Raw genomic sequence first — 26,950 nt, 5'->3', positions numbered from 1 at the left:
GTCTGTCTGTCTGTCTGTCTGTCTGTCTGTCTGTCTGTCTGTCTGTCTATCTATCTATCTGTCTGTCTATCTATCTAACTGTCTGTCTGTCTGTCTGTCTATCTATCCAACTGTCTGTCTGTCTGTCTGTCTGTCTGTCTATCTATCTATCTATCTGTCTGTCTGTCTATCTAACTGTCTGTCTCTGTCTGTCTGTCTGTCTGTCTGTCTGTCTGTCTGTCTCCGATCAAAGATCCATTTGAGCAGCATCAGTCTATGTATTATGGTATTATTATGCTGCACAACACAGTCTACAGATCAGCTGTGTGAAATGGAACGTCTTCAAATCCCGCGAGATGTTCTTGCGAGATTTCGCTCGACGCGAGAAGACCTGTCGCCGTTTCTCTTCCTACTCTCGGTTTGTTTTCCATCATAAATCCCGGTAGGGGTTCGTCCCGATATGCCAGGAACACTGACAGTCCGCGCGAACGGCCTCGGGCGGAGCTTCACATCGCATTGCCCCCTGATCAGAGCGACGTAACCGGCTGATTTTGCATTTAAAAAGATAAAAGTCAAGCCCGCCGTCTGAGATTTTGTAATCTAGGCCGTGTGTTTGCTGGGGCTATCGCACTTTCAGGTGAGCGGAGCCTCTTCCAGCACTCATGCCATAGACGCGGGCCAGACGCAAATTCAGTTCCGTGTCTGGCGTTTGTTTGCTGTTTTCCTGCTTCACGGGACCCGAGCGTTTAGTCTGCTTCGTCCAGAGAGTAGCAGTGGCGGCGGCCTCTGTATGCAGCCCGGGCTCAATGGCGTCCGACACCAGCGACACGGAGGAGTTTTACGATGCGGCGGAGGATGTCAACTTCACTCCCTCGCCCCACGCGTGAGTGTCATGTTCAAAATAAATATTGCCTTTATCCCCCCAGTTTGATATCTAATGTTTGTTATGTGAATGGAGCTGCAGCTGTCAAAGCTGTCAACAGTGTTGATATCGCTTGTTTATTGATTCCAGTTATCCACTGTCTATATGTGCATAATTAAAAAGTCATATGACTTTTACGCGAGCGAGCTGGCTATCTAGACATCATTTATTTGGACGTTCGAGTCAGCTGAGTTGTTTTGAATCAGCCACAATCTCGCTGACACGTAGCGTTCAGATGATGTTTCCGTTATGCTGTCTCGCTGCTGTCAACTGAAACAAACAGATGCAATGGTTTAAAATACATAGTTTACCTTGCAGAACCTTTACTATTGTGTTTCTTAGAGGAAACAAAGTCGTGCAGGTTTGGAACAACAGCACGAGAACAGTAGTCTACATAATGGCAATTAGCATGTCTCTCCTTTTTAAATCAATATAATTATTATTTTCACATCAACAACCTACAGAATCATTTCAGTATACATGTAAACATTCTTTTCTAACCCCCCCCCCCCCCAGTCCCACCCTCACAAGACAGAACACTTAAATAGACATAACTCTGAAACATGGAGCTGATTTGTAAATTAAGAGGAAGTAAACAAAGATGATTAAAAAAAAGATTAAAGAAAGGAAGAGTTGTACTTTTTCATCATTATTTTCAGTCAACGTAGCATCCATGTTATTCATGTATTCAATAAATGTGCCCTACATCTTTTCAAAAATTTATTTTTAAAAAAATATTTAACATTATTTTTTCAACAGGAACATAAGACAAAAGTTCTCTAAGTCACACAATATGACTTGGTGGTTCCACTGATTTCGATCGTAAAGCAATCGTAAAGCAATGCATTTCTTATGCTGCTATCAGAGCCATTTTAATCAAATGTAGATTCTTCCTTTGATCAAGCTGAAGAATTGATTCATCCCTCAGTAGCACATATATTGGATCAGGTAGAAGGTTAACATTAACAATTTTATGTATAGTTTGTATTCTATTACTCCAATATGTTTTAAGTTTGGTACTTGTCCAAAACATATGGCATAATGTAAGGGAACTGTCTCTTTATAAAATGCCCAGCTTGTACAAAATAAATTAAACAAAATGACACTTTGCAAATGATGCATCTGCACTGAGGCTAGATTGACAGGCAGTGTTTTAGTCACTATTATGATCACTATTTTCAGAAGAGCCCAGATGACTCAGAAACCTAATGACTCAGATTCTCAGTGTGAACAAAGATTTCAGAACTAAAGTTTACGAAAATAATTAGTCTTTTGTGAACGCCAAGTCTCCATTTTGTCAATAGTAGGAAAATCCTCCTGTTCTTGTTATCACAGCATGACTGGGGTCAAAGGTGTGTGTGTGTGTGAACAATGTCAGACAGTGTCACAGGAATGTTTTGACAATGTCCTCAGTGTGATTGCATTAAAATGTTCAGTTGCTGTGCTTGTGCTGGTTGAAGGGTGTGTTATGAATGTGATGAAGGGGCTTGTCTGTTCATGAATGCTGCGTCAGACGAGCTGCACTAGCTAGTTTTAATTAGCCTCAGACCACTTTAAAAGTGAACTGAGTGGCTGAAAGAGCCCACACACCCTCTGTTTTTGCATACACACCACTTTGTTGACATTTACTAATTAGTCTAACTAGATTTCAGTCACACTGTGATGAAGTGTTCAAAGACACAACTCCAATCAAAGCTACAAACAAGATCGTTAGCATGTATCTCAAAATGGAGCTCTGTTTGATAATTCATGTGTTTGTAAATGTTGTATGAGTGTGTGAAGCTTGGTCCGGATGACTTGCATTCTTCATTTTTTGTTTTCTTTCTTCTTGTAGGTCACCTGCAAAGTTTGAACTTCCTCAGCCTGGGGTAAGAGTTCTCTCTTTGTACTTTTAACATGAACATGCATGTGCTTTACATATTTTTAGTGGAAATGTGACCTAAAGAGAAATTTCTTAGAATTTACTAAACGTCAAAATGAGTTTGTGTAGATGGACTAGTATGCAGGTGTGACTGGTTTGGTGAAGTTGAATGCATTACACTATCGGTAGCTAAAATAATAATAACATGAGTTAAACTATGTGTTACAGAAAGGTGACATATAATTATCTAGGTAAAACTGAATAATAAGAGTTTATTACATGCAAATGAAATGCTGTGAGTCTCACACACCATTGTTTCCTCGGTCTCATGTAAATAATGCAAGTTTAAAATCCATGTTAAAACTCTGACGATCCACACAGGATCATTAATATGCATGACCCAGGCTGTGTTTGATTGGCCACAATGTTTCCTGGTGAGATTACGATAATGGTAACTAGTTTTCCCTATTTTTAAGTTTATCTACTAGGGGTGTGAACCTACACTTGCTTCACGGTTCGGTTTGGTTATATGATTATTATGCCTTAGCTTCAATTTAATACGTCCAGTGCAATCCTTCAGTTCAATACGTAATATTTATATATTATTTGTAATACAATTTTGTCCTTTAATACAAGCAGTCAGATATATATGAACTGTTCTTTTAATTTTTCTCTTTTTGAACGTATCAAACAAAAGTCAGGTACATGCACAGAGCAACATGAGCTTTTATAGCAAATAAATAAATGCAAATGTTGTTCCGCTTGCTTTTTTGAGCGTTGTTGAGCAAGCTTGTGATTGATCACGCGCTCAACAGAAAAGGCTGCAATTGGCTCCAACCGTCAGCGCAGCTCTGGAACCGTTTAATAACGTCAATGTTATTGTTGTAACAGCTGAAGGAGGAGATAAAACGTTACCTCACGAACATGCCAGCTTTCATTTTTTCCTAGCTTGGTTCTGATGTACTTCCCTGTTGTCCACCAAACTCGCAAGCAGTGAATTGTGCACAGTTAACTGTTTTTTAAGCAGTTATAGCATTTTAATTACTTACGGTCTGCCCCCTCGCCATAGTTAGCTGCTGCCATATAACACATATATTATAAATGATGTCAGTATATAACAACTCATTATGATTATTAATGAACTCTTAATTAACTGTTCCAAATATGATCAAAACCAAGCTTTTCATTATAGGAGAAATTCCTGTGATAAGCTACGATATAGAAGTTTCTGTACACTTTCCTAAGATGCATACCTACCATGTAGATATCTGAGCATGATTTAACATTAAATCAGCACACTCCATTCTTTGGCACTTTAAAGAACATACAATGTTTATAAGTTTATAAGTTTATGGTGCCTGTTTGAGTCGTAAGTAGGCTGATGGTTATAACCTTTTAGTGAAGGTCTTTAGTCACATGAGTGCAAGATGGAAAGATGATCTGAGGTTTAAACCAGGGGTCTGAGACTCTGAGATCTCTGTTTATACATGTAAATAAAACAGATTCTTTCCAACAAACCAGGTGTCAACTGCCGTTAAAGTATTTTCAGTAAATGTTTTGTAAAATCTGTACCTGTGTTTGGGTTTTTAATATCTTAAATGGTTCTTAATTCAGACCCTAAATTATTTTGCCTCCTTTTACACTTTATTTATTAGAAAACTGTTTAAATAAAATGTTAAAAAATTATTATTATTATTATTATTATTATAAAATATGTTTTTATAATATCCTGCAGTTGATATTTCAGGTTAACTTTTATGTTAAAGAAAGCTACAGTACATTTATTTGACTGAAAGTACAGGGTAAAAAGTTGTATTTTATTACATTTTATTACAATATGCAACAAAAAAAATCATGTTTTTGGAAATATAATTGAAATGTCATTTACTTCTGTGATGGAAAAATATATTTTCTAGCAGCCATTATTCAAATCTTTAGTCATATGACCTTTTAGAAATCACTAATATTATGATTTAAACTTTTTGTTACTCTTAAAGTGTTTACATCGAATACAAATCATCCATTTGAATAATACATTTTGTTTGTAATTATTATTTCATAATAAATAATTATTTAGTCATATATATATATATATATATATATATATAGACAGACTTGAGGAGCTTGTAATTCAGATTCAGAAATCAGAATCAGATTTTTGTTTACAACTGCTGCATTTGATTGGCTGTAGGGTCCCACAGAGAGTGTGGTACAGGAAGTTGCTGCTGGATTAGCTCAACCAGAACCCCGTCATGATGATTCTCTTCAGGTGAGTTTGATCATAATAAAGCCTTGCACCTTTTTTTTCCCGTTTCTAGTCTCCCTCTTTTTATGAAACTCTCTGTTTCATATAGCAGAAGCATGATGTGGTCTCTAGTATATATTTACTGTTGGATGTCTGCCCAAAAAGCTGTCTGTCGACAGGTCACTTACAACCCAGCAAGAAAAGTACTTAATGCAGATATTAAAATGTAACTTCCTAAATAATAATTGACAGTTAATATGGTAAAATAAATGATGTCAAACTTGTAAAAGAGCAGAGAAAACCTTTCTATCTAAATTTGTAAGGGCTGCACAATATCTTTCCAGCATCAATATCACAATGTGTGCCTCCACAATTGTCATATCGCAGGATATGCTGAGTTTAGATTACAGTTTATAGGACGTTACAGTTCACAACACATGAGATTTGTGGAGTCACTGCAGAGCTTAACCATAATAGAGTGAAAGTTTATTATTTTCATGTGTTCATGAGGCCTGTGACTGTATGAAGGTTTTAAAAATGTTCAGACAATAATTTGTAACATTTATGACTTTAGTAACGATTAATTTTGTTTAGTTATTTATACAATGAAGACTATACAGTACCATTTTAAATTTGATTATTCAATAACTGAATACGATTAGACTGTCCAGAAAACTGTAAACCACTGTTTATCATGGTGGCTTGAGAAAAGCAACATACTGTTATACTACACAAACTTCTTCTTCATCCTCTTCTTTGATTATTTTAAGAATGCATCTCCTCCTAGACTGTTCATACTACAACCACCAAACCTACTCCAAACCTCCAAACTATACTGAATTAAGTTGCTATATCTTTTCCAACTGATCCGACTTACGATTTTCCCAAAACTGACCTGAAAAATTTGGAAAAGGCTCATTGACTTAACATTGGACCAAACTTTGTGACCTCATAACTTTGCGCCAGACTATCATACAGACTTAAGTTTGGGGCCCAAACTTTGGGCTCATTTAACTCAGACTACCAATCTGCCAATCACTGATAATCTTTCAACTTACTAGCCATACCCTAGCAAATACTTATGGCACCTTAGTAACTGTCCCATAGACTTCCATTATAAAAAACTGCCATTGACTTTACATTGGACATACTAAGTAACAACATACCGATTCATGCTGAAAACATACTAACATACAAGCAACATGCTAATTCATACTAAATTCATGCTAACAACATGCTAGTTTATGCTAAAAACATGCTAGCGACATGCTAATTCATACTAGAACCATGCTAATAACTTGCCTTAGCAATAACTTGGAACACCTTAGCAATGACCTAAAACATCTTAGCTACACCTTAGCAACCACCCAGCAATGCCTTAGCAACCGCCTGGCAACCACTCAGAACACCCTCGCAACACCTTAGCAACGACCTTGCAACACCCTAGCAGCGCGTTTGCAACCACCCAGAACACCCTGAAAAACCGCCTACTAACGCCTTAGCAACCACCTAGAAACATCTTAGCAACCACATAAAACACCCTAGCAACACTTTAGCAACTACTCAGAACACCCTTGCAACTGTATAGCAACAACTTGTCTACCTAGCAACACCTTAGGAACCACCTAGCAACACCTTAACAACTATCTGAAATACCCTAGTAACCATTTAGCAATACTTTAGCGACAACTCAGAACAAACTAGCAACCGCCTAGCTGCATGTTAGCAACTGCTTAGCAACCACTCAAAACACCTTAGCAACCACCTAGCAAAGCCTTAACAACCACTCAGATTTCCCTTGCAACACCTAAGCAACCGCTCAGAACACCCTAGCAACCATCCAGAACACCCTAGCAACCACTTAACAACTCTTTAGCGACAACTCAGAATGCCCTAGCAAGAGCCTAGCAACAAACCTGTTAGTCCATACTAGAAACATGCTAACCTGTATGCAGTTATGACTGTCTCCAATGTCTTAAAATGTCTTCAATCATTTAAACATTTATTCTACTTCAAACTTTCAGACGAGGCTTTCTCAAGCCACCATATTGTCTACGAACTTTACTTTTCTAGTTTGAGTTGTATCCTTTGCTCAATTCTATAACTATGCTTGTAGATTGTTTATTACATTTTATGCAGATGTACCTCATACATACTGACACCAATCAATCTGACATTATAAACTCTTTGGAAATGGAGCTATTGAAGTCATCTGGTGAAATTGTGTTTATATCAATATAAATCTCAAATTATCATGCTAAATATCATGATGCTAGTTTTTTTTCCACTATCATGCAGCCTTAAATGCTGCGCATCAGAGCAAGCTACTATACAGTATTTAGAGCCAGTAAACTGACATGTGTTTGTGTTTGATATTTCGATGTCAAACTCATCTGGATCAATAAACACGGACTTTGAAACCTCCATAGATATGAATCATTATTGATATTGTATTGAAACAATGTAAGATTATAGACTCCCAGTATAAACAAAGCATCCTACTTTTAAACCCTGTGCCTCTTTCCAGATCATTGACAGTATTATCGAGGAGAGTCAGAAGAGTGGTGTTGAGGAAGAGTTGTTGAGAACAGAAGACACCTGTGAAGCCAGTTCTGAAGGGGAGAAGCCAGAAGCAGAGGACTGTAGTGTTGAAGAAACCCCAGCTCCTGAGGTTCTTGTGGTGGTGCTTCCGGAGGATCCCGATGTGACTCCACGTGACTCTGGTTGCACTGAGCAGGTGCCCGATGTAAGACCGAGGGAAGTGAGGCCACAGGACATTCATGATATAGCACCGGATGTGGCGGGTTCTGCTCAAGTGGGTCAAGACCAGGGTATCCCACCTCCTCCTGACATTACCAGTGCTCTGGGTCAGCCATCGCTACCTGTTTCCCTGCCCTGTGCAGAGACGGCTGATATTCTAGAGCAGGTTTCTACGTCTGATGGCGATGGGCCCGGCCCTTCCAAACCTCCCAGACAGTTTACAGTGGAGCCTGACATTGTAGCGAGCACTAAGAAGCAACCGCCCTCAAGGCCGCCTCCACCCTCCGGGGCTCCTCCTCCTCGGCCGCCTCCCCCATCACGACCCAGCTTTTCAGCTAGCAAAAAGTCCCAGGAAGCGATTCGACCAACAGGACTTGAAGGTACTTTTTTCTTTGTTTTATTCATGAGGAGAACACTAGCATAATATGTAAAATACAGGTCTGTTACACATGACAAATTAGATTTTTCAGAACTATGAAAAATACAAGCTTCTCAGTCTTTGGAAATTAAACATGAACAACCTTCTCGTGTTTATGACTGGGAAATGCTGACATGGTTTTAAGGTTTTTGAGTTGGCATGCCATAAATTTTAATATGATTGATAAGAGACCAATTGGTGTATTTTAGGATATGTTTTAACCACAACAAATATTTAAAAATTAATATTTGTATCCATTTCTCAGTGAATATAGGCAATGTATTTTGGTGCATTTAAACAAAACAGATTCATTAAACAGATATATTTATTATAATAATATTTTAGTCACCAAACATATTTAGAAGTTGAAAGAGAATGCAATTAAATTCAAGCAAAATATTGCAAAATAAATTACAACCTACAAAATTTCAACTACGTTTTTCAATGTTTTTGCTTCTCTTGATTTTCCAAATTTTTACATTTGTATTTTTGTATTTCTATAACATATACATTTGGGTGTACAAGTTTTTGGACCGTTATCATAAGTTATTTTGTTAGATAAGCTCCAGATTTGGCTTCAGTACTGACCAATCTAATGTATATGCACAAATCTAATATTTTATAGCTTCCTATTAAAAATAGAAATGTAAAAGATCATTTGTGAGGGTTGTACATATGTATGCTGGAAATTATTTGATGCGCACTGCATGTTTCATCAACCAAAAATAATCCAGAAGAATTTCCAGATTTAACTTAAATCAGTTGTCAGTAACAAATTAACTACATATACATAGTATAACCATTTCCTGTTAGTCTTATTCAGCACACAATGGGTTTTTATACTGAAAGTGAAGTATGTGATTGTTTAGTGTTAGAAAATGAAGACCAGGTGATTCATATAAATAAAGACTGGCAACAGAAGCAATCAAAATGCTTTGAATACAGTTAAAGGCAAAATTATTAGCCCCCAAATATTTTCCAAGTGATGTTTAACAAAGCAATTCAACTTTTATATTTGTTGTTCTGGAGAATGTCTCCATTTCTTTTCGTTTGTCTGGAATAAAAAATGTAAATAAATTGTATATTATAATATTTTTTGTTCTATTGGCTACAGAGCAAACCACTGTTGTCCAGAGACCTGCCTTATTAATTTAGCTTCCCTAGTTAACATAATTATTGTAATGCAGTGCATAATTTCACTTTAAACTAAATACTAGTACATTGCATAGTAAACAGTTAAATATTATGTCATCATGACATAGACACAAAAAAGGAATTAGATAATATAGGGTAGTTATTAAAATTATTATGTTTAAAAATGGGTTTAAAATGTTTTTAAACAGCACTTGGGAAATATTTGAAAAATAATTTCTTTATTATATAGGTGATATATATATTATAGACAAGTCCCAGGTTGTTATTATTTAAGGAAATAAAATGTACAATTAAGTAAATGTCACATACAATTATTATTTGCAAAAGGCATATTAGCATTCCACATATCAATGTTTTATTATGTGTTAGATACTTGCACATTTTGCATTTGCTTTTGCATTTTTTTTTCTTTCTGTTAGTCTAACAGAATTATGGTGTTAAATTAACATTACTCCAAGAAATGGGCAAGAGTGAATGTGGCATTTGAATTTGAAAAACCTCTGATAACTTCAGAAGTGGGAAGTTGAACATTTCCATTAAAGCCTAAAAACATTTCTGTTTTGTGTAACGTGAAAAATATCGACTAAAACAAAATCATCCTCTTTGATTGGTCAGTCTCTATAGAGCCAGCAGAAGAGCTGTGTGGATTGGTCAGCCCGAACGCCACAGTCCGATGCATTACTAAAGAAGTCCAGCACTCCTTGGACCTTGCTAGCGCCACTAGTGGAGATAAAGTCGTCACTGCACAGGTTTGAAGTTAAAAATTGCCATTTTTAGATAATATAAATGTGCAGATTTCATTCCAAATATTTGACATCTGACTTTTTTTGTCTATTCTTTCGGTTGAGCAGGAAAATGATGAGCAGGCATCAAGTCCTAGTGGTGCTGAGACTGCTGGACCCCAAAGACCAAGGTCTAACTCGGGCAGAGAGCTTACAGATGAGGTAATGTACACCTATATAAGCATAGGAAAAGAATGAATGCATTATTGCAGGAAATAAGCTGGTTGACCAGTAAAGCTGTTTTATTCTTACACGTTTGCAATATAATCTTTACATATTATTACAGTTATCTTGACACCTTAACATATTTATATGTTAATCCTTAACATAACCACTATTAAGCTTCCACAACTCATATTTGCATTGGTAAATAGTTAGGTTGCGTGTCCACCGTATTGTGTTTTTAACCAAATGCGCAGTCAACTGTGAAAGCATTTTTTTTCAATCGGTTGATATGAGAGAATCCTGTTGTACCATTGCTAATTGAAGTCTTTAGCTGTTTATATGTTGAGAGGTGTGGTATTGTCCCACCCCTTCTCTACTGTGATTAGACGGCTAGCACAAAAGTGACACTGATGGGCGCTGCCTTTTTTTCCCATCTTGCAATGAGGTGCTAAGCGGGCGTTTTACGGTCATAACTAAACACAAAAAATGTGCCACTATCGTTGACAACAGCCCAAAACAAATGCTCTGCTTAAAAAAATACTTCGGTGGACATTCACTCTTAAGGCTCGTACACACCGATTTATTGTCATTGTTTTTATAGACATTTTTCTGCATTCAAAACCAGGCGATTTTCATCTTCGTTGCGCAGAGTAAACGTGCAAAATTACCCCCTGACATTAGATGGTGCCTAGTTAACTTGTAAGTCATGAAAGAAGAGTGAAATGAAACTCACCATCAAATTTATCAAATCTATTTACTACTCTCCTCTCCGACTGACATTATTGTAGTCATTGTTGAATTTATCCTACAGCTCTATGTGTTCAGACACCAATGAAAAAAGTAGCACCACATTCTTCTTGCTTCGGTGCATCCTTTTTTTCATTGAATAAAAGTGAAACTGGAATCTCCTCCACTGTTTTGTGCTTGAGCACCTCCAAGAGGTGTTTACTGTTACTTCAGCAGCTCCGGGCACATAAACAAAAATGCCATTCTGATTGGTGGAGAGGTTTTTGATGTGGCACGGCAAAAAAAAAAAAATAAATAAATAGCATGAGGCATTTCTATAAAAATGACGATTTTCTGCCAGCCGTTTTGCATGTTATAAGGCGTCACTGAAAAGCGCAAGCAAAAAGCATCCCTGTGTGAACAGGTCTTTAAACTCTTATTCTCTAGCATGGGTCACATTTCAAAAAAGTTTTTTAGACATAACACAGAGTATATCTTTATCCAAAAATCTTTCTTTTGGATCATAAGTAGTTTTGCAAAGTTTTTTTGAGGCTGACTCTTTTTTTTTTTTTTTTTTGCCTAACCAAGTGTGGAAATCCTGGGTGGGTGTTTTTTCCGAAAAAGCATGTGCATAATCAGTAAGAGTGGACCTACCACCCTGCAACATCGCTACACAGGATTTGGCTGACAATAAGTCCATAAATGTGTGCTTCTGAATGTGAGGGCAAGCTGATCTTGTTTAGCTGTAGTTAATTGAACCTTTTCATTTATAAGTTTTATATGCGTCAGCTGACTCCCCTATCTTGTTCTATTTGGAAATCATGACTTTTATATTTTTCTAGTTCAACAACAGTCATTGTGTGAGGGCAGATTTGAATTTATTAGCTGATCAGTGATGCCCTGTATGCTCTGACCACACTGGTGTAATCGTCCGCTCCAGGGATCAGCTTAGACTGATCACACTGGTGTGATGTGTTCAAGTCAAAGTGAGCATGAGCTGAAATATGAGCCTGTCAAGTGGATCAGTACAGTTTCGTTTTGCAGTAAGACCTGTTTTTCACCAATAACCAAAAAAAAAAACATAAGAATGGGGTTTTAGTTGTTTTTTTTTTTTTTTTTTTTTTTTTTGTAGAATTAAAAAAAAAAAATCTTGATCTTGTGTGTTTCCGCTGTTTAACCAACAACAAAATAAAAAAACAATGACTTAGGGATTATGGAACTGGTTTCTGTCATATTGCTGTAGCACTCTGTGGCCTTGAAAGGAGGAAGGACATATACTAAACTTTATTTGCATGGTTGCATTACATAGTTGTTGCTGATTCATTGAAGAGTAGATGTAATGGTTATAACCATGTTCATACGGCAATTGCACATTTATCCGTTGATTTAACAGACGCTTTTGTTTAGTTATGTAACATGGCCTGCTTCTCTTTTTGCTCCATTTAATCTCTGATAATGTAATGGTTATTACTCAAGGTAGTATGTGTGTTTTTATTGTACAGGAGATTCTTGCGAGTGTGATGATCAAGAATCTGGACACTGGTGAGGAGATCCCTCTGATCCAGGCTGAAGAGAAACTACCCACTGGAATCAACCCGCTCACACTGCACATCATGAGAAGAACCAAGGAGTACATCTCGTAAGTAAACTGCATTTCCCACAATACATCATCAGCAATTGCGACTAGATTTACATATTATATATACTTTACATATTGCATATAGTTTCCGTTAGGGCATGTGCTGATTTTCACAGAGGCAAAACAAACACACAGACACAGAGGAGAAAGACAGTGACAGTGTTTACATGGACATCAGTAATGAAATTATTAGCTAAATTATTTATTTGTCGGCTTTAATTGCAGTTAGGCACTTTAACTTTCATTCTGTAACATTTCATACATGTCCCCCATGACAGACGAGATATTGGATGCAAGGAACTGCTGGAAGAGTGTTGTTTTAATGGAATGTTTGATACCACACGTCGATCTGAAGAAAAAAAACCCTCTACATTTCTCTGTAACTGTACTCTGTAACTGAGATGCACTCGGTAGGTAACGTAGTGTCAGAAAGCTGTGTGTGTATAGACTATCCTGTCACAAAATGCGTCAAATCCTACACAATGGTAATAGTTTGATTGCAGTGTTTACATGTTTACATCCAGAAAGCAGCATTTACAGCCGATCTTTCTGTCCATAATATTGTAGTAATATTAACGTATTGTAAACTTAGTAACTAAATTATTTTGACTAAGGTATGTCTTTAAAGTACTGCTGATGATACAAACTAACTTTGTCATCTTAATAAACAAACAAAGACCACTGATCGATCTCTTACCAAATCTGTAGAGACAGTACAATCAACACCAACTGGAGCCGCGTCTTTTTTAAAAAGAGACGAGCAGCAAATCCGGATTTCACCATTTCCAGATGCGAAAAAGCTTTTGGGTAAAAAATGTTCCTTGCAAATGCATTTCTGTTGTGTGCACTGTAGTCCACACATGAGTCCAGCTGCGCTCTCATAGCGGGAAATCCTTTGTTGCAGCACATTTATAAACGCAACACTGATGACCTGTGTCTCCAAACAATTTTTGTTCTTCCACTTGTTTTGGCAACACAAAGTGGCGTCTCACTGCCATCTAAACACTGTAACAGGTGAAAACTGTTTTCGAAGCTTTATCATGCGTATTAATGAAGCACCTCATTCACAATAGAGTACACTAATTGGTTTGAACCAAGTCTTTCTCATGAATAAATGCTGCACACACACGTCAGACGTTACAATGTACTTACAGCTTCAAAAATTTGTTTCAAATCGGAAGAACAAATTTGCTCGAAATAATGCAAAGACAACTAAGTTTCTCTTTTTTTGTGAAATATACGTATCCTAATAGTGTTTACAGCAGCGTGGGACACATATGACTGTCAACATCTCAAAAAATGTGTTTTGTGAACCCTTTAAACTCGCTCCTTTTGAGGTGGGAACTGGTGGACGTACAACTTTATTCATAAGATAAACACAAAACTTTCCACCTGAAGGTCCATCACGAGACTCCACACCTGTAAACACTTGCTCCAACGAGTTTCGCAAGGCTCTTGGTCCCACCCACAGTTGTCAGGGCTACCAAGCCAGCCAGTCACAGAGCTTGCACTACGCATCGTTGTGATGTGTAGTTACATTACATTTTTTGAAAGGTGCGCTCCAGCACAGCCTTCGCAGTCGCATAGCCCTCGCCGGAGTATACTTCTGCGCTTGATGCAGAAGTATAAATCAGCCTTTACACGCACTAAGAGATTAAATTGCACATTAGGCTTATGACAGTATCAAATTTTCTTTTTGATACTCAAAAAATTCATGTTATAATGTATTATTATGATTCTGACATAAGCTGCAAAAAAGTTACTTTTAACATGTATAATATCAAAACTGTACTTTGTGTTTTATTTATTTATTGTAAATAAATGTTCAAATTAAACAAACGTTTCAACTAAATTCCTTTTCAAAATGATTATGAATAGCAACAATTAGTAATGGATTAAAATTCAAAAGTCAGAAAAAGCCAGATGTATTGCAGTTGCTAGTGTATGCTAATCTACATGGAAAAAACAGCTGAATTTGATTAATTATCACCTACATTTACTAAAAAGATCACAACTATTATTTTCACATGTTGTTAGGCATTACCTAAGAAATGAACATCACCAAAGTTCAATAAAATCTTTCGTAGTTTTCATCATGAGTTTACTTTAGGGTGCCATAATGCACAGTGTAAATGTACAATATCCCTTTGAATAGTCACCAAATTTTTAATTATTTCAAACATATGAAAATGTTAACGCTTGACCTATTAAGCTAATCTATTAAGTCTCCAAACATTTTCCCACCACTTTTTTATATTTTTAAAAGCACTCTAAAAGTTTAAATAATAAATAATTATCCACTGTACTTAGACGTTTGATGTTCATGATCACAATATATATTTGCAGTATTTGCATATGTCAGGTGCACATACACTGGACAATTTACTATCCCATGATAGCTACAGGAGATCATTTGTGATTTGTAGGCAAATCTGTAGTTCATGTAAAAAAAAAATCAAATGATAAAAAAAACATGTTACTGTGTGTGCGCGTGTGTGTGCGCTCTCTCTTTCTTTCTTCTCCTTAAGAAGGGTGTCTCTCCGGCCCAATCACTAGAATAAACAGGTGTTATTTATTAATTCTGATTGGCCTGCTGATTAGCCGCCTGGCTCCGAGCATGCTTTCCCCCCTCATTGCATGTTCGAGCATGCTTACCTCTCCACAATTACATTTCGTACAAAGTAATTGACAAAAAAATGAGGTAAACCTACTATATAAATATTGCAGCCATTAATTGTGTTCTTAAAAAATGTGAGACTGAGATGTCATTCTGTACAACATAATCTGTCTCAGAGTTGTGGAACTCCTCAGAGCTGATTTTACATTTAAAGTGTGATAGCTAGGATCGCTCTGCTTGTGCTGATGCGGCGAGGCCCTCAGGCAGCGGGATCGAATCCTATCAGTAATCCGATTCGCCACACTCTCATCTGCCCTCGTTTTATCATCCCGAATGAAACCTACAGACTGTTTTTTTTCCTCTTTTGAAGCAAGAAGGCATGTAATCCCTTCTTCTCTCCAGCTCTCCTCTGATTCGAAACCACTCGAACACAAGTGGAACATTTTGGCAGGAAGTTCTTCATAATGCTGAGCTGATAACAGTTTTGTAGTTTCTGCTGGTGTGGTTAATCTGAAACAGTTGGGTTGCTGGATCTGGTCCTGGACCGCTGCTTCTCGTTTTCTCGTTTTACATCGGGATTAAATGCAAGCTAATTTTGAAAGGGGTTTAAAGAGAACTCCTGTCTGAAAGCCAGCAGCCGTAGACGCTTTAGGGTGGGATCTCACACTTTCTCTTCTCTTGGCAGAAACGACGCAGCACAGTCGGATGATGATGATAAATCCCAGCCTGCCCTTACTGACACAGATGGAGGGAAGCTGAAACAGAGAACGTAAGAGATTAATTTTTTTAGCTTACGACTTTGTAGTTATGCTAAAATACATCACTATAGGAACATACTTTTTTTATGTTGTTGACCGTTATAGTCACCCAAAGCTGCATGTATTGATCAAAAATAAGAAATATTAATGCAATTTAAAAAGACGTTTATTTTATTCCTGTGATGCAAATTTCAATTTTCAGCATCATTAATTGTCAGTGACACATGATGGTCCTCTAGAAGTCTTCAAGTATGCTAATTTGCTGCTCAAGAAATATTTCTTTTTAATCCAATGGACTAAAATAGTTGTGTAGTAATGTATTTGGAAAATAATGTAGGATTCTGTGATAAATAAAAAAATACAAAGAGAAGCATTTCATTTAAAGTCCACTTAACATCAAAATTGAGAATGTTTGTTTTGCTTGCGCACATTAATAGCCTTGAGGTGAACAATTAAAGGAATAGTTCATCCAAAAGTGAAAATGTACTCACTCTAATCTGGTTCCAAACCATCTAAAACTCTTTATTCTGTTGTACATATTTTGGAGAATGCTGGAAACCTGTAACCACTTTCATAGTAGGACAAACAAATTCTATAGAAACCAGTGGTTACTGGTAGACCCACACGGAATCTGCGCACACATAAATCCGCAGATTTTTAGCCCATCATGAGTTTATTTATTTACTTGTGTAAGTGTGTGTAATTTTTTATTGATTTTACAATTTATATTATTTATTAATTTTACTAATATTTTGTGGTATAATAATAGTAATATTAAAATGATCATATGATTTATTTACAATGCAGTTTGTTAAGTAATATTTAGAGACTTGCTTTGTTTACCAATTAAGTGGATCTAATTGGATTTGCATTGTAAACATTAAATAAAAGTTTAAAATGTATTTTTTATTTCATATATTAAGTTTTTAGTTATGATACTCATTTAATAAATTCTCAGCAGAAATAGCAAAACTTGTCCGCAGATTCTGTCTGCCCCTAGTTACAAGATTTCATCTTTCTTCAAAATATCTTCCTTTGTGTTAAACAGAAGAAGTAAAGTCAGACAGGTTTGAATCAAGTAACGAATGAGTAAATGATGACAATTTTAATTTTGGAGTAAATTATTTCCAATTATAATCAATGGAAATTAATCCACTCAGAAAAAAATCCAATTATTTAATTCTGCGTCCATCTCTAATGATTTCAGTTTGACGGCTTGGGAGATGTATGCTTAGCCACGCCCCTCAAATTGTTTTCTGCATGTGAAAGTTGAAACAACATAAAAAAACATAAAAATAAAAACCCTGGCCCCTTACCCAATATTCAGTTGTATAATATTTGTATATTGTATAATATTTTAGTTGTACATGTTATCATACAGACATAAAGTCTGCAGCAACTTCACATAGACTTTAATTTCCGTAATAGTATTAATAATAGTATACTTTATTGTCTCTTTAATCAATTTAATCCATCAAGGCTGAAATAAATGTATTCTTTAAAATAAATAAATAAAATGCTACACACCCCCCAGGGCAAAATTATTTGCCTTCATGTGAAATATTTATTATTTGATATTTAATGAGGTAAATTTTCACAGTATTTATAATAATATCTTTTCTTCTGGAGAAAGTGTCATTTGTTTTAGTTCGACTAGAATAAAAGCAGTGTTTTTTAATTTTTAAAAACTATTTTAAGGTCAATATTATTAGCCCTCTTATGCAATATATTTTTAATTAGCTACAGTGTAAGCCATTGTTATACAATAACTTGCCTAATTACCCTAACTTGTCTAGTTAACGTAATAAACGCAGTTAAGCTTTTAATTGTTATTTTAAGCTGAATTCTAGTGTCTAAAAAAATATCTAGTCAAATATTATGTACTGTCATCATGGCAAAGATAAAACAAATCAGTAGAAACTAGTTATTTCAAGTAATTTGTTTAGAAATGTGTTGAAAAAAACCTTCTCCATTAAACAGAAATTTGGGGAAAAATATGTAAAAGAATTCTAATTTAACAGGAGGGCTATTAATTCTGACTTCAACTGTTTAGTGTCTAGTGATTAATTGATTTTTTTTATGTTTTCTTTTCTCACTCAGAACACAGCTAAAGAAGTTTCTGGGTAAGTCAGTAAAGAGGGCGAAACACTTGGCAGAGGAATATGGAGAGAGAGCTGTGAATAAAGTGAAGAGCGTTCGAGACGAGGTCTTCCACAACGACCAGGATGACCCATCCTCCAGTGATGACGAAGGGATGCCGTACACACGACCGGTCAAATTTAAAGCGGCTCACAGCTTCAAAGGGCCCTTTGACTTTGACCAAATCAAAGTGGTGCAGGACCTGAGCGGAGAGCACATGGTGAGGAGAGCGTGTGTGACCTTTCATTTGAACTTTAACCTGTTTAGTTATTTGTGATGTAGTAGTGAATTATTTACTGATTCTTTTTCTCTCTCTCTCGGTCAGGGTGCCGTCTGGACAATGAAGTTCTCTCACTGCGGACGGCTATTGGCAACAGCAGGCCAGGATAATATAGTTCGGATCTGGGTCCTCAAAAATGCCTATGACTATTTCAACAACATGAGAATAAAATACAACACAGAAGGTGACCACACGCTTAGACCCATGTTATGCATATGAGAACTGCTGTTTTAAGATTTTTATAGTTTTCAAGTCATGCTGTACCTTTCCCATTCACATTCATATTCAGTGTTTAGATACTTTCAGAGAAAATAGTTTATATAGAGAAAAGACTGACATTTAAGATGTCATTCTGCTGAGGACAAAAAAGATGAACAAGTCTGAAAAACATGAAATACAAATTTTCCTAATAAACCTTATTGATTTTTTTTAAGTTAATAATAATACAGTAACAACAGTAGTAGTAGTAATGATGGTAGTGGTAGTAATAGTAGTAATGGTAATTATACATCTACATAAAAACATTTATGTGGCACTTTTCTGTACACCCAAAGCGCATACACATTTCTGAAGGAAATCTCAGTTGGATGACGCAACGGCAGCCATATTGCACCAGACTGCACACCAGCTAATTGGTGGAGAGGAGATAAAGTGGTGAACCCAATTATGATAGGGTCAGGCAAATTTGGCCAGGATGCCGGGGTTTAACCCCTACTCTTTTTGAATTTTTAACAGAGAGTCAGGGCTGAGCAGTATAGAGTCCCCATCAATATACTGGGGCATTAGGACCCACTCAGACTCACAAACACCACTTCCGGCAGCAACCTAGCTTTCCCATGTGGTCTACCATCCAGGTACTGACCAGGTGTAGCCCTGCTTAGCTTTAGTGGGCGACCATATGAGAGTTGCAAAGAGCTAACTGCTGGCATAGTGATAGTGGTAATGGTAATAGTAGTAATGATAATAGTAGTTGTAGTGTTGGTAGTAGTAGTAGTAATAATATTAATAATAATTCATGTTTTTAAGATAATAAATTATAATCTAAAATTACTATTAAATAGAAATATAATTATATAAATAAATATCAATTGTTATTTAATTGTTTTATTTAGTACTGTTTTAACCATTTTTTCAAGCAGCTTAATCATTACAACAGAAGTACTGTGCTAGAAATAACCTTGCCTAATACTGAAAATATAAAAAAGATTGAGAACCTTTTAAGCCTCATATGATACTCTTTAGAGTGCTCTACATAGGCAGCAAATGTCCGAACGAACAGAGCTCTGCCTTGGGTGCAATTGTTACTGATTTCCATCGTTTGGTGTTAGCATGTTGCTAAGCTAATTAGTATTGCAGAGTCTTGTATTCTAGATCAGATATTTTAATTTTATTTAATTTTAAAGGTTTGTTGTAGGATTATGTGTAGTCTTGGTTGTTGTGTGTGTTTATTTGTATTGTGTACGTGTGAACCTTACCCAAGATAAATCACTGGTTTATGGATAATAATGTTATTTTAAATGTGAATTGGAAGCTAACAGCTTCATTCTCAAAGCTAGCACACTGATTTTTGCTATAACCACATTCTTATGCTAGTTATTACACTGAGATTCCTTGTTTTAAGAGTCTCTTTGTTTTCTCCCTCAGGACGTGTGTCACCGTCTCCCTCTCAGGAGAGTCTGTGTTCCTCTAAATCAGATACAGAAGGAGGGGTAAGGGGTTTTGTTTGCACTTTTCTTTTTGGTTTGTAGTCAATGAATAATACTTTAAAATGTCTCTTGTTTATGCCTGATCAGTTTGGTGCTGCTGTGGAAGATGCAGACACGGAGGACAGAAACGTCCCATTCCGGCAGGTTCCTTTCTGCAAGTACAAAGGTCACACCGCTGACCTGCTAGATCTGTCCTGGTCAAAGGTGAGAGCTATTGTCATCAGTGCTTCTCTCTGTATGAAACTAGTAATACAGATTTTGAGCAGGGAAGCATGTTTTAAATGGTGACTATTGCAAATACTGTTGCTTCTCTTCTGTGCAGAACTACTTCTTGCTGTCATCATCAATGGACAAGACGGTTCGCTTGTGGCACATCTCCAGGAGAGAGTGTCTGTGCTGTTTTCAGCATATAGATTTTGTTACAGCGATTGCATTTCATCCTAGGGTGAGTGTGCAGGCTAGCGTAAACTACTGTTAATTACTTGTTGAAGATTTTTTAAAAGATTTCTTATGCATATTTGATCAAAAATACTGTAAAATGAATGCATCAAGAAACGTTACAATAGCAGTTTAAAAATCTGTTTACATTAAAATCCTTGCTGAAAAAAAAAACTGTCTTTTTACTGGCTGAAAAATATCCAAGCTGACATTGGGTTTGTCACAGAAAAACAAAAAAAAGCATAACACATTTGCTGTGTAATGAAGTCAAATAGAGTTAAAGAGTTAGAGCGCCTCTATAATTCAGATTATGAAAGCAAAATTTATCCCTGTTTAGGTTTTATTTTTTTCTCATATTTATAACATGGATCCTGGACCAATTTTGGGAATTTGAGTTTAATACATTGTCTGAAAGCTGAATATATGAGTACAAAATCAAACCAAAAGGGCTTCAGGGATAATCAATGTGTATGTGCTCTTTGGGTAAGGGATTTATAAAGATAAACAACGAAATCATAACTCCATGGCACAATAATTCTTCAAAAATAGAGGCCCGGTTTCTATGTGATGCTGGTATAGTAAAACATTTCCTCACTCATTATTCCAAAACACTACATAGTGGCTCAATAATATTAAGTTCTGGTGACTGTGCAGGCCATGGGAGATGTTCAACTTCACTTTCATGTTCATAAACCCACTCTGTCACCAGTTTTTTATTTTTTATTTTATTTTATATAGCTATTGACGTAAATTTTATACAAAATGAATAACAATAATTAAAATGAGAACATATTAATTTCAAAAGTATTTTAAAAAAGTAACAAAAACAAATAGTATAGGTATACCATGATAACGTTTTATTTTGTTTTGCCTGTTCTTTTTTGTTTTCCCAGGATGACAGGTATTTTTTGAGCGGTTCTTTAGATGGAAAGCTGCGGTTATGGAATATTCCTGATAAGAAAGTGGCGCTGTGGAATGAGGTGGATGGACAGACGCGTCTGATAACAGCAGCTAACTTCTGCCAGAATGGAAAGTATGCAGTAATTGGCACCTATGATGGGCGCTGCATTTTCTATGACACCGAGGTGAGTGTTTGCTTGATTTTATTCTTTGTTCCCTACTTCAACATGCAGGATGATTTCTAAAATCACATTATTTATTGAACTAACCAATTGCTTATGTGTTACGCTCAGCGCCTTAAATATCACACCCAAATCCACGTTCGCTCCACAAGAGGCAGGAATCGAGTAGGCCGCAAAATCACCGGCATTGAGCCACTGCCAGGAGAAAACAAGGTGAGCTGTGTTCATTTGAGGGGAAACAGAAGTTTACTGCAGTAAAGCACGAATCAGGACATTGTTGTTTATTCCAAGGTTGACGTCCATCATTGAGTTTACGCTCGTGCTGATCTCCTTTTCCTCTGCAGATCTTGGTGACGTCAAACGACTCCCGCATTCGCCTGTATGACCTCAGAGATTTGTCACTGTCTATGAAGTACAAAGGCTACGTGAACAGCAGCAGTCAGATCAAAGCCAGCTTCAGGTGAGAAACACACACAGCCCCAGAAACATCCGGCTGTGATCTCGCGCTTCTACCCAGGCCTTTCACGAAATGTGAGTGAATCTGAAGGATGTCTCCTTGTTCCTGCAGTCACGACTACTCTTACATTGTGAGCGGCTCAGAGGACAAGTATGTGTACATCTGGAGCACGTACCACGACCTCAGCAAGTTCACCTCTGTACGGAGAGACCGCAATGACTTCTGGGAAGGGATCAAAGGTAAGGTGATGGAACGGAAATGAGTCACGGAGTGAGAGTTATTACAGGAATTCTTTGTTTTAGCAGTGCGTCAGTGAAGTCTATGCTGAAATCGCAGAGGCGTCAAGTGTGTTGAGTGTTTCGGAGTAAAGCTCATCTTTTATACGTGAGCAGATCATGCGTTTTTGGTGCTGTAAACCCATCTCTGCTTCGCCTTTGAAGTTCTGCACTGAAGTTGGCTGCACGATACTGGAAAAATAAGTGATGTTTTTCATTACAGGTTACTCTTTAAAACTCTCTGACAGAGTGAAAACCTCAACAGAACTTGTGACTCCATCCAATGCTGCCATCAGTATTTATTTTTATTTCTGGGTTCACCTTTGGGCCGCTCCAGCCAATAGCAGAACAGCAACCACTGGGGAGGGGGGATTACAGATTGTAAGGCCTCATCTGATCGGTCAAGTTTAGATAAACAACCAACCGAAGCATAAAATAAATGTCATTTAATCACACAAAAGCTTTACATATGTACAGGGGTTGGACAATAAAACTGAAATGCTTAGTTTAAACCACTATATTTCATTAGTATGGTGTAGGGCAGGGGTGTCAAACTCAATTCCTGGAGGGCCGAAGCCCTGCACAGTTTAGTTCCAACCCTGCTCCAACACACTTACCTGTAGGTTTCAAACAAGCCTGAAGGACTCAATTAGTTTGATCAGGTGTGTTTAATTAGGGTTGGAACTAAACTGTGCAGAGCTGCGGCCCTTTTGGAACTGAGTTTGACACCTGTGGTGTAGGGTCTCTTTTTGCGGCCATTAATGCCAATTCATCTTGGGACTGACAGATACAAATCCTGCACATTGATCTGAGGGGGTTTGAGCCATTCTTCTTGCAGAATAGTACCCTGGTCACTATGTGATGCTGGTGGAGGAAACCATTTTCTCACTTGTCATCCAAAACACTCCAAAGTGGCTCAATAATATTTAGATCTGGTGACTGTGCAGGCCATGGGAGATGTTCAACTTCACTTTCATGTTCATCAGACCGCCCTTACACCAGTCTTGCTGTGTGTATTTCTGCACTGTCATCCTGATACACAGCACCGCTGTCAGAATACTATGGATTGAACCACTGGATGCACATAGTCCTCCGGAATGGTTCGGTAGTCATTTGCAGTGATGCGCCCATCTCGTGCAAGTATTGGACTGAGGGAATGCCATGATATTGCAGCCCAAACCATCATTGATCCACCCCCCATGCTTCGTTTTGGACATGCAAAAGTCTGGGTGATACGCTTCTTTGGGGCTTCTCCACACCATAACTCTCTCAGGTGTGGGAAAGTGAAGGTGGACTCATCAGAAAACAATACATGTTTCACATTGTCCACAGTCCAATATTTTTGCTGCTGGGACTCTTGAAACGGTTGTTTGGCATTGGCATGAGTGACCAAAAGTGTGGCTATAGCAGCCTGGCCATGTATATTGACCCTGTGGAGCTCTCGATGAAACGTTTTGGTGGAAACAGGAGAGTTAAGGTGCACTTTTAATTCTTCAGTAAGTAGGGCAGCGTGTTTTATGTTAGATACTAGCACCAGGACATTGACCAGTGTTTCGGTTTCTTTGTCCAATCGCTGTATTATTATTGTGATAATGATAATTTTGCAATATATTGTGCATTCCCAGTTTTTATTGCATTTTAGACCTATACAGGCTAAAACGCAAGATACTTGACCATTCTCTCTCACAGGGCGTGTGCATGTTTTGTAACGGTCCAGACGATCAGTCTCCGCAAGCCAAAAGCCTCCGAAACCTCTCTGTTTCCATAATTTGCTAGTCTATAATTATTCAGAACACCAGTGTTGGTGATTTTGGAAGCAGTGTGGACGGCAGATGAACAAATGCCCTCCATTCTCTTAAGTAGTGCACTATTAGAGGGACCAGCCATTTGTTGTTGTGGATGTTTTGAAGTGCACTCAATCAATGCTACAACACCCCTCAATAATGAATGTACAACTAATGTTTTCTGACAAAAGCAAAGGCTTGAAGTTTGAAAAGCAATTTACAACAATTTAAGAAAACTTTACATTTTATTTTACTGTGAAATATTGGAATGTCTTATTGTCATTATTATCATTTATTTTTTATTATTAATTTTTGGGGGTTTGAAACTTTAGTGGATAGAATAGTGCAGAGAACTAACAGGAAACAGCTGGTAACAGAGAGAAGGGAAAATCAACAAAGGACCTCGAGCCGGGAATCAAACTTGGGTCTTCGTGAGCACCATGGTGCTATATGTTGGTGCACTTAACCACTAGGCTATTGGCGCTGACTGTTATTATTATTTTTAATATTGACAATAGCTAAATGCTTGATAAAAGCGAGCCATAGGAACCATTCCAGCAAAATAATCAGTTCCCCCTTATCTATGAATTTCAATTGATCGTTAATGTCTGTAAAGTTTGGAGCTTAAATTCTATCTCTCTCCTGCTTTGTAGCTCATAACGCGGTTGTGACATCGGCCATTTTTGCTCCTCATCCGGATCTCATCGTGCCTCAGGAAGCAGGCTCCGAAAAACCCGACTCGGACTGTAAGAGCGACAGCACAGACGACTCGGAGACCATCCCATCAGGTACTGACTTTAACCAATGTGAACGTGATCATCAAGTGTGGCAGAAGTGCACAGAAATAACCCTTTCCTTATGTTTCCTCAGGGGCGCTGAAAACAGACCACTCTGAAGTTCTGCTCTCTGCTGATTTCACCGGAGCCATTAAAGTTTTTGTCAATGTTAAGAAATATTGAGTGCTGAGTGTGACACCCAGTGAGTGTTTCAGTAAACAGAAACGATGTATAGCTCCTTCCAGCTATTTTGGATAGAGCTAAAACAAAATCAGTGCCACTTTATATGTAACAGAGCCCCCATTTATCGACCAATCGGCTGCTGGAGAGTACTCTGGGGGCGGAGCTGATAAGTCCCGCCTCTTTTACAGAGAACAGGGACCCAGGAAGTTGTAAAGCGGGGACAGTTGAGGATCAGGGACAGATGGAAAAAACACGGTTAATGCTTCTTTCTTTACCTTCTTATGCTTTTAATTTGATTTCTTTGAAGAGGTGGTGTTGTATCGTTACTGTACGTGCACAAAAAAAGGGCTCTACATTGCACAGATCGATGATGCCATTTTAATGGATGAGTGAAACTGCAAGCCTGTATGGAGACAGGATGAGACGCAGGTGATCAGCCCTTCAAACACACACACTTTAATTTCACCTGCACATTTTAACCCTCAGAGTCAACGTTTCTGGAAAGCCCAGTATCATACATTTCCAACACGAGCACTAACTCACTCGTTTCAATTTTGTCAGTGTTATTTTAATGTTGTAAAAATAATTGAACCTGATTTTTTTATGTGTATGATTCCAGAAATAAATACAACGAAAAAAATGCAGATTTTTCTTATGTGGTTTTTATTTAAATTCATTTAAGCGAAGTTGGAGAATGTGTTATCTAGATAATATTCAGGGTTTCTGCAGGTTTCATCAAGTCAAATTTCAAAACTTTTTAAGACCATTATGATGAATGACATTGTAGACTTATACAGGGCTAAACACAAATAATTTTTTGTAATGGCCCGATTTGGCCAATGGATTTTTTTTTTTTGCTCACCACAAAAAAAACTAATGTAATTATTTCTTTAATGTCAAAACAGTTTTTTTTTTTTAAATGACAAGTTTAACATTGTTAAAAAAGTATATTTATTGTGGAGGCAATTACATAAATAATCCAAAATATATATATTTTTGGGCTTTTAGTCCAAATCAAGTAAGTATCGCTGCAGCCCAAGGACCTCAAAGTGGATGGGACTTAAACCACAAGTAAGTTGGGTTTAAGTGGTGTAGGTGAAGTAATAATAATAATAATTCCTTACATTTATATAGCGCTTTTCTGGGCACTCAAAGCGCTTTACACACAATGGGGGGAATCTCCTCATCCACCACCAGTGTGCAGCATCCACCTGGATGACGCGACGGCAGCCATTTTTGCGCCAGACCGCACACCACACACCAGCTGATTGGTGGAGAGGAGACAGCGATGAAGCCAATTGGAATATGGGGATGGTTAGGAGGCCATGATGGACAAAGGCCAGTGGGCAGATTTGGCCTGGATGCTGGGGTTAAACCCCTACTCTTTTCGAAGGACATCCTGGGATTTTTAACGACCACAGAGAGTCGGGACCTCGGTTTAACATCTCATCCGAAAGACAGCGCTCACTGAGCAGTATAGCGTCCCCGTCACTATACTGGGGCATTAGGACCCACACAGACCGTAGGTTGGGCGCCCCCTGCTGGCCTCACTAACACCACTTCCGGCAGCAACCTAGCTTTCCCATGTGGTCTCCCATCCAGGTACTGACCGGGCGCAGCCCTGCTTAGCTTCAGTGGGCGACCACTAGGTAAGTAGACGTTAATAAAACACATCAGGTTACTGTGAGGTTGGGTTTAGGGTTAGACCTTCATAAAGCACAATATTGAACTCTAAATACGACTTAATAAAATAAATAAATCCAGGTTTGCACAGCGCACTTGGAGCTGGCTCCGACCTCCATT

The 26,950-nt window shown here is 37.5% G+C and overlaps 1 protein-coding gene across 2 annotated transcripts; it reads left to right on the top strand.

Moving 5' to 3' along the window:
- Positions 1-396: 396 nt before the first annotated feature.
- On the top strand, positions 397-25,718 carry wdr44 (WD repeat domain 44). 2 transcript variants are annotated; one of them, XM_073950861.1, is made up of 20 exons: positions 397-616; positions 744-862; positions 2,736-2,769; positions 4,954-5,031; positions 7,535-8,147; positions 9,956-10,089; positions 10,192-10,284; positions 12,516-12,652; positions 15,955-16,038; positions 18,128-18,386; positions 18,492-18,630; positions 20,091-20,155; positions 20,240-20,356; positions 20,475-20,597; positions 21,484-21,675; positions 21,784-21,885; positions 22,017-22,132; positions 22,241-22,368; positions 24,842-24,976; positions 25,059-25,718. In XM_073950861.1, exons 2-20 carry the CDS (start codon positions 786-788, stop codon positions 25,145-25,147), a joined length of 2,715 nt encoding a protein of 904 aa, XP_073806962.1. In that variant the 5' UTR covers positions 397-616; positions 744-785; the 3' UTR covers positions 25,148-25,718. The 2 variants fall into 2 exon arrangements, with proteins under 2 accessions (XP_073806962.1, NP_001093508.1); NM_001100038.2 differs by lacking the exon at positions 397-616 and having other exon boundaries at positions 786-862; positions 25,059-25,147.
- The last annotated feature ends 1,232 nt before the right edge of the window (positions 25,719-26,950 follow it).

The sequence above is a fragment of the Danio rerio genome, chromosome 5, assembly GCF_049306965.1.
Source record: "Danio rerio strain Tuebingen ecotype United States chromosome 5, GRCz12tu, whole genome shotgun sequence".
In the NCBI taxonomy this organism is placed as follows: domain Eukaryota; kingdom Metazoa; phylum Chordata; class Actinopteri; order Cypriniformes; family Danionidae; genus Danio; species Danio rerio.
Note: the sequence above shows the minus strand (reverse complement) of the source record. Positions and strands in the feature narration are given on the sequence as shown.